This window comes from Ailuropoda melanoleuca, chromosome 17 (genome assembly GCF_002007445.2).
Source record: "Ailuropoda melanoleuca isolate Jingjing chromosome 17, ASM200744v2, whole genome shotgun sequence".
NCBI classification, from domain to species: domain Eukaryota; kingdom Metazoa; phylum Chordata; class Mammalia; order Carnivora; family Ursidae; genus Ailuropoda; species Ailuropoda melanoleuca.
In genome coordinates, this window is record NC_048234.1 from 4,811,050 (window position 1) to 4,825,714 (window position 14,665).

The 14,665-nt window shown below is 43.8% G+C and overlaps 2 protein-coding genes across 4 annotated transcripts in view; one reads left to right on the forward strand and one right to left on the reverse strand.

Moving 5' to 3' along the window:
- Positions 1-14,665, forward strand: part of ADPRM (ADP-ribose/CDP-alcohol diphosphatase, manganese dependent) — a 137,633-nt gene that overhangs the window by 7,448 nt on the left and 115,520 nt on the right. For 2 of the 3 annotated variants that reach the window (XM_034647347.1, XM_034647348.1), the window contains 2 exons: positions 437-553; positions 3,900-6,667. In XM_034647347.1, coding sequence (XP_034503238.1) covers positions 437-553; positions 3,900-4,210 — 428 coding nt within the window. In that variant the 3' untranslated portion in view covers positions 4,211-6,667. Of the gene's footprint in view, positions 1-436; positions 554-3,899; positions 6,668-14,665 lie in introns of those variants that run through there. The other variant, XM_034647349.1, reaches the window with a different exon arrangement.
- TMEM220 (transmembrane protein 220) overlaps positions 7,080-14,665 on the reverse strand; it is a 15,337-nt gene continuing 7,751 nt past the window's right edge. Inside the window, exons 4-6 of the mRNA XM_011227441.3 lie at positions 12,553-12,676; positions 11,180-11,239; positions 7,080-8,411 (exon numbers count right to left, since the gene is read on the reverse strand). Coding sequence (XP_011225743.3) covers positions 8,276-8,411; positions 11,180-11,239; positions 12,553-12,676 — 320 coding nt within the window. The 3' untranslated portion in view covers positions 7,080-8,275. The remainder of the gene's footprint in view (positions 8,412-11,179; positions 11,240-12,552; positions 12,677-14,665) is intronic.

The following is a 14,665-nucleotide window of genomic DNA, read 5'->3' on the forward strand; positions in this document are numbered from 1 at the left end:
AGGGAGAAAAACATTTAAGCAGAAACCTAAGTGATTGGAAGGAGTCGTCCTTGGGAAGTGCAGAGTGGGGGGGCGTGGAGTGTTAAGGACGGAGAGGGGGGCAGATGGAAAGGTGCTGAGCAGGATGGCACATTATCATCATTAAAGGACTCAGGAAAAGGCCAGTGGGGTGCAAGCTGACTTAGTATGGCCCCATGGACACAGTCAGGAGCCCGTGTTTTGTTTTCAGTGTAACACAGAGTTAGTGAGGTAAGCAGATGAGTGGGATACGGGCCATTTGTCTGGTGCTCTAAATTCTTGTGGTTTCTTATTTGAAGTCAACTGCTACCACATATTTCTATAGAGAAGTACAGGTGTCCCCACATTAGCCAAGCACGCGTGCCCAAGGAGAAAAAAGCTGACATCTGATGGGTCTGATGTACTGCGTTCATTTCAGGACTTTCTGAGCCCCAGTTTGTCCAGTTTAATGGAGGATTCAGCCAAGAGCAGCTGAACTGGTTGAATGAAGTTCTTACGTTCTCTGACACAAACCAGGAAAAGGTGGTGATTGTGAGTAAGTATTTAAATTACTTGATTATGCCAGCCTTTTAGAGAATGGGAAAGTGAGGTTCGAAAGTGTAATAATAATATGTATGTCGTGATGTCCTCTTGCTGTTAAATGAATGTTTACCTTTCTTTATTGAGAACCTGAGTATAAGACTGACATTTACAGCTGAGTCAAGAAAGAGCTGTAAAATAGAAAAAACATCTTGCCACTTGTTAATGCCTGTGAGTTTGGCCTTTTAGGTTTCCGAATAGAATTTCAGCACATGGGATCCTTTTACGTAGTACAGTTGACCTTAACAGTGTGGGGGTCAGGGGCGCTGCCCCCCGCCCCCGCACAGTCGAAAAATCCATGTACAGCTTTTGACTCTCTAGAAACTTAACTACAGATGGCCTACTGTTGCCTAGAAGCCTTAGTGGTAACAGTTGATTGACGCATATTTTGTATGTTGTATGTATTATATGCTGTCTTCTTACAAAAGGTAAGCTTGAGAAAAGAAAATGTTATTAAGAAAATCATAAGAGAAAATACATGTGCTGCATTATTGTAAAAATGTGTGGACTGTGGACCCACACAGTCCAAACCTTCGTTCACGGGTCAGCTGTGGTATCTGAGTGAGAAGTTCAGGCCAGGCCCCATGCCCAGCCTCAGCCTCAGGACAGGAGACCTGCTGGTTGGTGAGGTGGGCCGCCAGCCGGGGGCCTCTGCTGTCTAGTTGGAAGTGCAGCTGGTAATGGGACGCGTGTTAGAGACTCACCTGGCAGTGAGTACTTCCGTTCTAGACTCTGCCACGTGTTCGCAAGGAAATAAGTTTGCTGTTCCTTCCACCTAGAATCGTGTTTTACAGACACGCTGTCATCCCAGGTCGTAGGAATCTGGAGGTGCTTAACATACACTCAGCTGCAGGTGTGTGTACACGTGTGCGCGTGTGCACGTGGGGGACTGAATTTGGATTCGCAGCGTGGCTGGTGTACTTGGTTTGGGCACTGAGTTTAGATCCTCGCTTTAGGACTGATGTGGTGTAATGGCTGAGAAGGCCATGCCCAGGGTCGCACGGACGGGAGGCCGCTCTGTGCACATTTGTTTCCGTCAGCCGTGTGAATCGGGGTGAAAGTTGAACCTGCAAACTGTGGGGTTTCTTTGGATTTTACCAAATGGAATTAAGAACATGAAAACCCCTTGAAAATGCAAGCTTTTCTGATAGTTGACAATCTAAACCATGAATACTTGTGAATCCTTCCCTGACGTGGGAAAACGTGTAGATGGAGTAGGAGAGCGTGTGCTGCCCTGGGAATACTGTCATCCCAGGCTTGGAGAGCGCAGGGTGCCCCGGGAGTTATCAGTGCGATGTGACCCTCTTTGGCTCTGCGGTAGGTGGCCTCAGACCCGGGACACTTCTCGACGACGTGTCTCTGCTGTTTGGCTTCCCGCTGCCAGGCTGTGCCTGTCACTTCAGAGAATACTGGAGCTGAAAGGGACTACAGGCCTTATTGTCAACCCATTCAGTTCAAAGATCAGGAGACTGAGAGGTTAAACAACCTAGTTGTGTCAGTAGTGCATGATTTTGGCTGAGACTCAGGTCCCTCCCATCTCCTTTCCCACCCTATCATGGATTCCCGTTACCTGTTCCGTCAGGGCCCCTGTCTACATTAGCCGCCTCCTGGATTCCTCCCCTTCACTGTGAGCTCAGAACCCGCGTGAACAAATCTTTGACGACGGAGTGCGTCAGGTTTTCTATAGCGAAGTTTTAAATGGCTAATAGCAATTTCCTTTTGTTTTAGTTTGCCCTTTGCCTTTGCATTTTGGGTACTGAGAGGTTGTTTCGCCTCCACCTCTGGGGTTTGGGCCATGCAGTTGGACGACTAGCATGCTGTTTGCTGACGTTCGGGGCACTGCCGCAGGAGAGGGTGCAGGGTGGGGAGTTCAGGACTTCGGCCGTGGAAAGCTGAAGTTTCAGACGCCTGTCAGGCATCCGTGGAGATGTTGAGTAAGCAGTTCGGATGTTTGAGTCTGAAATTGAGAGCGGAAGTCTGGACTGGGTATAAGCATGTGGGAGTGGAAGAATGCCGGGGACATTTGAGATTTTACTAGATCACCAATCACTTTATTAGATTCGAGAAATTACTGGATCACCAAGCCATTAGGTGTCAATAGGGAAGCAGAGCCCAAGGACCAAGCATTCAGACACTCCCAGGAGGAAGTGGGGAGATGAGGAGCCCGCGGAGAGGAGTGAGAATTCGTGGGCCTCGAGATTGGAGGAAAACGAGGGGGACTATTGGTGTCCTGGCAGCCCAGTGTTTCAGGGAGGGGAGCAGGTCACTGTGTCAGAGGAGTCCAGTGTGGCCTCTCAATCTGGTGAGTCACCGGCCTGTTTGGACTCTCAGCTGTCATCACGGCTACAAGAGTAGTCGTGTGTTTGCATGCACGTGTGTGTGTGTGTGTGTGTGTGTGTGTGTGTGTATGCACGCACACTCGTAAGTTCTTCTGACTGTTTTGACTCTTTAGGGATCTGTTAACACCCCCCTTTTTAACTTGTATTACAAACTGATAGATACTAAACAATAAAAATCTTCATTAAAAAAATTCAGAATAAATTTCAGTAACAAGTAAATTGTAACAAAATAGGAAAGTGATTTAAGGGCAAGAAGCAAAGCTGAGGGAGCTTTTGTGTCTGCGCTCCAGAGTGAGACGTGATGTGACCTTATGTGTCTTGGCATCAGGAATTCGAAATCCTCCTGGCTGTACTTCCTGTGGGCCTGAATGTAAATACTCCCTGCTTTCCCTCGCTTTTCTCATCTGTAAAATGGCCCCGACTGCCCGGATCTCATGGAGGTGTTTAAAGTGGCATGAATCAGTTTTTAAAGCACTGAGTGTCTATATAAATGACCTATAACCCATGATCCATCCCTAAACTGTTCTTAAATTTAGGGGTACCTCTTTCTGTGTACCTAGCGCTCGTGTTCAAGAGACTGGACCCCAGCACACATCTGCCTGGCTTCTGGCCGCCCTCGCCGACCGTTCTGCACAGGATGCCCTTGTATTTTCTTGACGTTTGTGCCCCTTCAGATGTTGTAGGCTGTAGGGTCTCAGGGGTTCTGCGTGGACCGTGGCCGCCCCCCCCCCCCGGGGGGGGGGGTGTGTGTGGGCCGCCTCCCCCTTCTGTGTGCTGCAGAGATGTGGCTGTAGGTGATGCAGTTCTTCGTGGAAGTGGATTCTCTCTGCTCTTGGTCTATTTGAAATAAGTAACAATATCTTTTTTTTTTTTTACCCCCTGAGTACTAGTTTTTAGCCATTTATTTTGATGAAAGAGACATTTCCTAATTGGCTCATAACTCTTCTTCTCTTTAACTAACAGGCCATGTTCCCATTTACCCAGAGGCCTCTGACAGTGTGTGCCTGGCCTGGAATTACAGAGATGCCCTGGCAGTCATTTGGTCTCACAAGTGTGTGGTGTGTTTCTTCGCCGGTCACACTCACGATGGTGGCTACTCTGAGGACCCTTTCGGTGTGCACCACGTCAACCTAGAAGGGGTTATTGAAACGGCTCCGGACAGCCAGGCTTTTGGCACCGTCTATGTCTATCCTGACAAAATGATGTTGAAAGGGAGAGGCAGAGTTCCAGACAGAATTATGAATTATAAGAAGGAAAACGCTTTCCAGTTTTAGTCTGATTTATCTTGTTTACCGTTAGAGAAAGAGAGTGGTGGTTGAACGTTGTGTTTGTGTTTATCTCCCCCCCCCAAATCCTCAGGCTCATTGTGTAGTATTCTATTTGCATAACAAAATGTATTTATGGCCTCAGTGTGCGTTAGCTCATGAGATACTCTGAAATGTCATTTTTGGATAATTGATCCAGTGCCGAGGATTGGAAACAAAATGAATGAAAGCAGCCTCAATCAGCCAGGGAGGAGACTGAGGGGGGTGGTATAGTTCTCAAAACGGACTTCATTTAGCCTTATCTGACATTTTTTTACTTTTTACAAGGAGGATGTATTTATTCATGTATTAACTGTGTAACTTAAAATTCGTAATAAAAAATAAAATCAGCTCAGGTAAACTTTCTGTGTGTCTCCTCCCGTGTGAATGAACTTTGGACATTTTTTGCTCAGAATACCCATCATGTTTGTACATTTATAGGCTTGTATCCCTGTTCTGTAAGCAACGAATAAGTTATTTCACAGGTGAATGTGTGGTCTGTCCCGTGTGAGGCCATGAGAAGGGCATCCCGAGAAGTCTTGTGGTGGCTTTGTGATTCTAAGCAAAGCAGGACCAAGGGCCAGTGCAGCTGTGTGCCCCCTGGGGTGGTGTCTCCGGGCAGCAGCTGGTCTCCAGCAGCTAGAGACCACGGGGTGGGGGCGGGGGGGGTCAATGAATTTACTTTTGACTCCCTTCCTAGACAAATGGGGCACGTTAACTCGGTTGTCCTGTGTGCTAAGGCTTATTTGTGGCAACATTGATTCGAAAGCAAAGGGACTGTTGAAATGCAGAGAAAATTTGACGCAGGGCCTAAAAACATCACGAGAGAAAAAAGCAGTACTAGTCCGCGTCAGTGTGCCTGCCGGGTGCCCAGGCTCTGGGGTGCAGGGGTGTGTTCGCGTTCTGCGGCTGCGGCGGCAAATCGCTACCACGCGTGGCTTCCAAAGGCACGTACGTGCTCTTACAGTGCGGGAGGCCAGAAGTCGGCACCACTTTCCCTGGGCTCAGCTCAAGGCGCCTGACAAACACCGCCCCCCCCCTCCGCCCCACCGCTGGCAGAATCTGCTTCCTTGCCCTTTCAGGCTTCCAGAGCCTGCTTCCTGCATTCCATTCCTGGCTCAAGGCCCCTTCCTCCATCTTTGGAGCCCGCAAGGGGCCTCTTCAAACCTCCCTCTGCCTGCCTTTTATCAGGACAGTTGTGATAGTTGTGATCACCTCCAGGCTTATCTCCCCATCTCAGGATCTTTAACTTTATCGTATCTGCAAAGACTGTTTTGTGATGCAAGGTAACGGTCCTAGGTTCTGGGGACCAGATATCCTTGAGGGCCATGATTCAGCCCAGCAGAGAGGCGACTGTCCCGTGTTCCCTGCATTCACCGACCTTACCATCCATAGATCCCAAATGCTTGAAGAAAGGCCTGGGAATGTGGAGGGGGAGTTTAATTTTGTTTAACGGGATGAGTGATGACTTGAAGGAGGGGGGAAATGGTTTTCGACAGTGGGCAGAATAGCCTCCGCAGAGGTTAAAGGGCATGCTGAGTTTAGGAGTGATGATGCTGGGAAGATTCACCGAAAGGCACCTGGGGGTATGGCAAGAAGTATTGCAAGAAGCGGACAGGGCTGCGTCGTGAAGAGCCTTGAATGATGAGCCCGCAGTTAGAACTGGGCTTGGCAGACAGCAAGGAGCCCTCATTTCCGTTTCTGCAGGGAAGCTGTGATTAGATCTGTGTCTCAGTCCTGGCAGCGGATAATGAGAGGCTGATGGAGAGGAGTGCCAGAGGGAAGAAAAAAGACTGGTGGGAAGGCAGAGGCTTGGATAATAGAGACATCGAGCTTATGAAATTCAATTGAGAACTGGAGTTTACAACAATCTCAGTAACAGAGGCTCCTTTCAGGAGGCGGTGCCCATAGATACATAAAAGGAATTGCGTATAATCACAGAATTCATAGTGTGATGCCAGAGGTGCAGATAGCATGAAAGTATATTTTGAACATCACTTCTTTTTTTGGTTGGAACATTTCTGTCTTTTAAGCACAGAATCAAGCATTACTTGGAGGATAGGTAGATCCTAGATAGAATTTGCAAATGAAACCGTTTTTTCCTGTGTGGTTTTAGTAGTGAAATTAGGAACAATGTAAAAACCATAAGCATCATGCAAGCTAACTGCACATTGGAGCAACGGAATCCTTTATCTGTATTTTATTCACCCTTAAAATAAATTTCACGTTATTTGCTTTAATAGCGACTGGATTTTTTTCCCTCTTCCCTCATCTAAATCTTAACAGAGAATTTTGCCTGTCCACCGGCCATTGTGTAAAAGAAAAACCATACATACTTCCTTTAACAAATATTTATAGAATGCTTAATATTGTGTTAAAGGCTGTAAAAATAGACAAATGGCCATACTTATTTCCACTCTCCCGATATATGGTTGTCTCCCAATATATNCGAGCCGAAGGCAGACGCCTAACCGCGGTGCCACCCAGGCGCCCCCCCTCATCTAAATCTTAACAGAGAATTTTGCCTGTCCACCGGCCATTGTGTAAAAGAAAAACCATACATACCTCCTTTAACAAATGTTTATAGAATGCTTAATATTGTGTTAAAGGCTGTAAAAATAGACAAATGGCCATACTTATTTCCACTCTCCCGATATATGGTTGTCTCCCAATATATGGTTGGTAGTAATATTTTTTGAATGAAATATTTCCTAAACCTCATGAAATGGAATCTTAACTCCAGAGTTTCGTGCTAGCAGATGCAAAAAAATCACCATCCAACAAAATACAACATGAGCCATAGAAGTAATTTAAAAGCAGTCATATTTTACAAAGAAAATAGAAACAGATAATTAATTTTAATGATATATTTTATATTAACTCACATATTATCTAAAATATCATTTCAACATATAATCAATATAAGAATATTTTACATTCTTTTTGTACTGTGTCTTTAAAATCCAGTATGTATTTTATACTTAACAACCCACGCATGGGACATTACATTTTCACTGGAAATACTTGATCTGTATTTAGATATAAAACTTGCAGTTAAAGAAGTAGATTCACACATCCAGTCGTTCCAAACACATAAGTTTTCTAATGATTGAACTGACATGTTTTAAAATTAAAACAAAAAAAGTAGGATTGTACTTCCTCGATCTGGCCACATTTCAGGTGCTCAATGCAACATGTTATGGTTATGTTATCATGTCATACAGTATGCACCGTAGTGACATTCCCATGTCGTGTGTGTGTGTAGGCATCACGGTTATGGTACTGTAGGTTATGACTTTGGTCTCCCCCAGGTTACCTTTGACACTCATTTTTTAAAAGTGTGTACAGATTTTGGTCTTATTTTAAATTTACAATGTAGTTGATATTCCCTCTTTCCTTTTGGTCCCAAATTCCTTTGTTCTACCTAACCCTCCTTTCTTTCTAAGACACACGCATTCACTTGGCGTCCTCATTTAGTTAATGGCACTGCGCTGGTCCCATATAGTGAGTTCAGTGCAGGCGCATAGCCATTTCTTGAGCCCTTTCAGTATCTACCCTACCACCAAACCCTGCTTTCCTCTGTTTTAATCACGTGTAGCCCCTTATAAGCACTTGGTATTTTTGGAGTGCTTGCATATCCTCCAGGCTAATCCTTGCAACTGCACAAGCAAGTAGGAGATCTGGCATTAATCCTATTTTACAGATGAAGACATCCACCAGGAGGTTCACATATTTGCCCAAGTCATATAGGTAGTGAGAAGCTGAGTTAGAATTCATATTTCCGAACTTTCATCCTGGGCCTTTTCTACTACACTGTGACACAACTGAATGTCAGACCCCCATCTCTTACCAGACCCGTGCAAACCCATGCTGTGTCATAGGCATCCTCAGAAAGTTCTTAGGATTTTTTTTTAATCACCACTAATATTAGCTCAAATTAGCAAAATAAACTCCTAGGAAATCGGCTTGTTACAACCATGTTTATAAACAATTGAATGACAATACTCATTTGAAGAAGAGGATTCTTGACTTGATTTAAATTACTGTCTTGCAGTGAGTTGGCCAGGAGGACCTCATCTCCTTGTTTATGTAGATGTAGACCCAAGAGATAAACGGGAGGAGAGCGATTATAATGGCAACAGCCAGCTGAATTCTTCCACCAGCTGGATTCCTAGAAAGACATACAGGAACTATTATCAATAAAAATCCAATAAAAATTTTGGGTTGCTTTGGAAATAAGTACAAATGTTGAATTTGGTGAACACATTTTTTTTTTCTTTTAGTAGGCTCCACGCCCAGCATGGAGCCCAACGTGGGGCTCAAACCCACCACCCCGAGATTGACACCTGAGCTGAAATCAGGATTCTCAGACACTCAAGTGACTGAGCCACCCAGGTGCCCCCAGGAGTTCTTCATTCTTAATGCAAATCTTTGTTGTTTGGATGTGTTGCAAATAGTTTTTCCCACTCACATAATGATGTCGTTTGAGGAACTGAAGTCACTGATTAATTAGGCAGTGTTAAAATTGATCTTTTCCTAATGATTTCTTTTTTTTTTTTAAGATTTTATTTATTATTTATTTGACAGAGATAGAGACNAGATTATATTTATTATTTATTTGACAGAGATAGAGACGGCCAGCGAGAGAGGGAACACAAGCAGGGGGAGTGGGAGAGGAAGAAGCAGGCTCATAGCGGAGGAGCCTGATGTGGGGGCTCGATCCCATAATGCCGGGATCACGCCCTGAGCCGAAGGCAGACGCTTAACCGCTGTGCCACCCAGGCGCCCCTTCCTAATGATTTCTGTGTTGTGTTTAAGAAAGCTTTTCCTCCCCAAGGTGTTGGAGATTTGGGGTTATCTTCTCTACAAGTCTTACTGTAGCTTCTCACGTTAGAGCTGTAATCCACCTGCAACTGATATATATGGAAGTTGGCTAGGGAGTTTGTCCATATGGGCTTCTGTTGATCCAGCACTGTGTGTTGAGAAGTCGGCCTTTCTTTGCTGCACCTGCACTGCTACGTCTGTCATCCGTCAAGGGTCTGCTTGTGTGTGGACCTGTTTCTAGATTCCACTCTTTCATTTGTTTATCCTTTTACCAGTACAGGTTTATCCCTCCACTTACTTAGATCTTCATTAATTTCTCCCACAGTGTTTTATGGTTTTATTTATAGAGATTTTGCCTATCTCTTTAGATTTACTCCTAAGGAGTTGATTTCTGGATGTTATTATTTATGATTAACTTCTTGTTTTTATCATTTTCTGTTACTTGTTGATAAAAATGCAGCTGGTTTCAGTACATTCACCTAGTGCCCAGCAGTCATGCTGAACTCACTCACTCTAGTAACTCTTTAGATTCTGTTTGATTTTTTTTTTTTTTGTATATGCAATCATGTCAGCCACGGATAATGAACATTTTTCTTTTCCAATTGTTGCGCCTCTTATTTCTTTTTCTTGCCTTATTGGACTGGCTACGATCCTAGCTGGAGCAGTGTTGAGCAGAAGTGGAAGTGGTGGCTAACCCCTTCTGGATCCCGATCTCAGAAGGAAAGTTTTCGGTGGCTCTCCACTGAGCCTCAAGCTTTGGTGCTGATACCACTTATCAGCTTCTACACCTGTTTTCCAACAGCTCTTGGGAACAGATGATGAATCTTACCAAACGCTCTTTCTGAATAGATTGAGGAGATGGTTTACTTTTTTCTTTTATTCTGTTAATGTGATAGAAAACATTGGTTGGTTTTTGAATGTTAAATTGTGTTCCTAGAATAACCCCCAACTTGGTGGTTGGGTTATATATTGCAGGATTTGATTCCCTATTGCTTTGTTCAGAATTTTTCAATCTGCAGCCATGAGTGAGACTGCCCGGTAATTTCTTTGCTACCCCCCCTGCCCTTTTAAAAATGTTCTTATCAAGTCTTGATATCAAGATTATTCTGTCCTTATAACATGAATTGTAAAAGTGTTTCTTCTTTTTTTCTGTTCTCTGTGTTTGTTAAAGGTTGACATTATTTTTCCCTTAAATATTAGGTACAATTCTCCAGTTAGGCCATCTGGTCTAGAGTTTTTTTTTTTTTTAGCAAAAACTTAAATTGAGGACTTAATTTTTTTAATAGCTATGGGACTATTCTGGAGAATTTCTTCTTGTGTCAGTTTTGCTAATTTGTATTTTTAAAGTAATTTATCCATTTTGTCTATATTTTCAAATTTATTGCCAAGGAGTTGTTCATGATATCCTATTGTGATTTTTGCAAGGTCTACTCGATATACATTTTCTTTTTCATTCCTGATATTCTCTATTTTTGCTTCCTCTTCCTTGCTCTCACTTTTATTGTTTTTTCCTTTTTAGTCTTGGCAGGGCTTATCGATGGTATGAATCATGTTATAAAGCCAGTATTTGGCCTTCTCAGTCCTCCATTTTTTATGTTGAGTTTTCATTTCATTGATTTCTGCTTTTATGATTATTTTCTTGTTTCTTTGGGTTTAATTTGCTGTTTCAAGGTTCTTAGAACACTTTCACTCTGTTTATCTCCTTCTGTGCTGCTATTGTCACGTATTTTTATTCTTTATATGTTTAAGCCCCACGAAACATTATTAGTACTATTTTATAAAGTTAATATTCATCTGTATGTACCCACACTTTTATATTTTCTTTGCTCTTCATGCTTTCGTAAATCTCCAACCTTCTCTGTGAGATCATTTTCCCTCCCCCTAAAAAACACTCTTTTCGCTGACAGTTCCCTGTTACACTGGGCCACGTCAGGAACTGGCATTTATAAAAGCGTGGGTGACCGTGCGCCTCTGATTCAACTACCATGGGCCTTCCTTAGGAAGAGGAAAGATTTCTTTCAAAGATTCTGGTTTGTATATGTATGTCAATACTTTCACTTGCCTATCTGACCTGACCCACCTTGAAGACATTTTAGCTATGAGTTGAGAACTTACTTTGATGAACTGTGACACAGGCCCATCCATACTGTGATAATCACCAGACCAAACAGCTCCCTATAAAATAGCACACATTTCAGATTTTTGAAGCAGCTACGAGTGAGATGCATATCATCCCATTCTCTCCGTGAACACTAGCTTCTGCTGATTACTGGATGAACTTCCCCCAAGATACACAGCATCTACAGAATATTTTCAGGTCTAGCCAAGATTAAAAAATTACTTTTTTTTCAGATATTTTAAAGCCCTATATGAAAATAAGTTTCATCTTATGAGACAGATGTGAGCTCCATCCCTGTTCCCCAACTTCTAAGTGAACAAAAAACCCCAACAAAACGAAAACACAGATAAATCACTTAATTTCAGGTCACTGGGAGGAATATAATACAAGCAAGAAAACTATCGCAGATTTATCAAGCATCAATTTTGCATTGTTTTAGCATGTTCAGTGTTAGGCAGGATGAACTCAGATCCATAAATAATGGAGCACCTGCTGCAGGAGATTGGGTCACATCTTAGGGGAGAGGAATGATTTGTAGTATGAGTCAGATGAATGATTTTGGGGTGGGTCTATGCTTCTAGAAGTATGTGTTAAAAGCACACATCTTTTACATAGAGTAGAAAAGTCATAGTTGGCCATGGTACCACTGGAAGCTCACCATAACTCATGGGCCTCAAGTTGGTGGAGGGGATTCAACCCATTGGGTTGACGATCCCACGGGTAGACCCAACCTGATTTGCTCTCCAGTTTCCCAGGGATTAGGGCCTATAACAAAGTAGCACCTCACCAGGGCTGGTTACCTTCTACGTCTCTAAATCTTAGTGTTAGCAGTAGGATGGACAGGAAGGAAAAGGGGCTATGCGTGAGGCCAGGGAGTCAAGGGTGGGAGGAAGCAAAGGAAGAGGTGATGAAACAAGAACAAATGGCCTTCACAAAGGGAGGAGATGGGACGTAGCGGGGCAAGGCTGACAAAGGGTGACTTAACATACTGACCTCTTGTAGGGACGATTTTGGCCAGAACCACAACTAAATCAGAATGCCGATGGAGCTTTCACCTCGTGAGACTGGACTGGGTGTTACTGTATGGCATCCTTGCTCGTTCATTTTAGGGAGCCAAGGTCACCTGCCTGACGGTAATGTAATGCATGTCTTGACTGCCTCTGGCTGTGGTTGCGGAACATAGTGCATGGTGCTAGGTGTGAATCCTGGCTCATTTCCTGCTTCTTCAGCTTTTCAAGGAGATAATGCCTCCCCTGCTCCTCAGGGTACAGTTGGGGAACTGAGTCATCATGGTGCAGATAAGGGGTTCAGAGGAACGGATTTCTCAGTCCTACCCCACCCCTTCCAAGGAGCAAAAGTCACGGCTCACCTGCCTTCTTCCTCATGTAGGATGTTCTGTTGGGAGTGAAGCCAGAGGTGGCCCGCCAAGCTGCCAGCCCACGCCATACAAAGCAATATGTGTATTGCAGAGACACTCTTCCAGATGAAGTTGCCTAAAAATAGAGGTTCTGGTGCTGTTAATCATGGAATCACACCCCAGGGGAAACGACCTGATCGTATCTGCTTTGCCATATTATCTGCTTTCAGGTAAACCTTCTGAAAAAGCTGGGGTGGCGTCCGACTGGCTCAGTCAGTACAGCATGTGACTCTTGATCGTGGGTCATAAGTTCAAGCCCCTCGTTGGGTCTGGAGCCTACTTTAAAAAAAAAATAGAGCTGGGGTTTCTGCAAGTTTCATTTTGTTTTGAGGGACATCACAGAGGTAAAAGCAGCAGCAATAAACTTAGGTGGACATTTAGTGTCTTGGCTGTCCACCCTGTCCCCTTTCTACGACAACTACCCTTTGTTTTCTTTGGGGATCTGCCCTTCCCACACACCCAGGCCATGTGTCCCAGACCACTGAACCTTAGCGTGATTAGTCAACACATTTCATCCCTTTAGCAGCCATGATCTGGTTCTGAACAGATGACAAATCAGGGCCCACAACTCAATTCTGAGACTTCTGCGGAGCTATCTGGGAAGCAGATTGTATCTTCTGTCGGATGGAGTGTCACGAAGAAGTGGCTACCACGAGGGGCCCAGGACTGAAGGCAGAGCAGTATATGGTGGGACTGTGAGGTGCAGAGAAGTTCAAGTTCTGAGCCACCAGCAGCACGTGAAGTCAGCACCATCCCTGATTTTCTCAGTCAAGTATCCCAGTACATCTCCTTTTTAGCTCACAGCCCATTTGAGTTGAGTTTTTTCCTTGCCTGCAACTAAAGGAGCATGAATAATACACCTTCCAGGTCCTGTACAAGGAGCCCGTGCATCCAGCAGACAAGAGTCTTCCCCACCCAGCTGGGAACCACTGGTCCTTACTCGAAGGCCCTGAGAACTCTGAAGGCCCCCTGGCCAAGAAGCTGTTTTCATGACAGTGAAGAACACCCCATCAGGACTGACAGTTCCTATTAATAAGAAAATGTTAGTACAGTAATCAGTAATGTAAAATGTACTTTTTTTTTGGTTATAAGACACTGTTTTATATATAAAAACAGTTTTATATGTATAAAACTGTCCAACTTAAGGTTTGTTGAGAGTTTTTAGGGTCGTTAAAAAGCAAAGCAACTATGTTTTGCCCAGGTAGGCAGCCTGTGGGTAATACAAACCAGCTATATTAAGCAATTTTTTTTTNGCCCATTTGAGTTGAGTTTTTTCCTTGCCTGCAACTAAAGGAGCACGAATAATACACCTTCCAGGTCCTGTACAAGGAGCCCGTGCATCCAGCAGACAAGAGTCTTCCCCACCCAGCTGGGAACCACTGGTCCTTATTCGAAGGCCCTGAGAACTCTGAAGGCCCCCTGGCCAAGAAGCTGTTTTCATGACAGTGAAGAACACCCCATCAGGACTGACAGTTCCTATTAATAAGAAAATGTTAGTACAGTAATCAGTAATGTAAAATGTACTTTTTTTTTGGTTATAAGACACTGTTTTATATATAAAAACAGTTTTATATGTATAAAACTGTCCAACTTAAGGTTTGTTGAGAGTTTTTAGGGTCGTTAAAAAGCAAAGCAACTATGTTTTGCCCAGGTAGGCAGCCTGTGGGTAATACAAACCAGCTATATTAAGCAATTTTTTTTTTTACCTGTATACCCACCTGGAATGAATGGATATATGTATATTCCTAGGAGCAGGTTACAAAATATATGATAAAGCCTGTGTCTTAGAGCCATCCATTCACATTCAACAAGCATTAAGTATCTACCATCTTCCTGGACATATTTTAGCAAGGCTTGGGCAAAGATGGGCTAGAATGGTCCCACTTTTAAGAAGGGCTTACAGCCTAGCAGGGGAAAACATATAAAAGCATGCAGTAAATCGCTGTTGGTACTATGACGGTACAGTGGGAGGTTAGGGAGAGCAAGATATATGAATGAAAAACCTAGACATTTGTATGGACATTATACACCATTTTCCTAAATAAGGAGCAGGCCGTATACACAC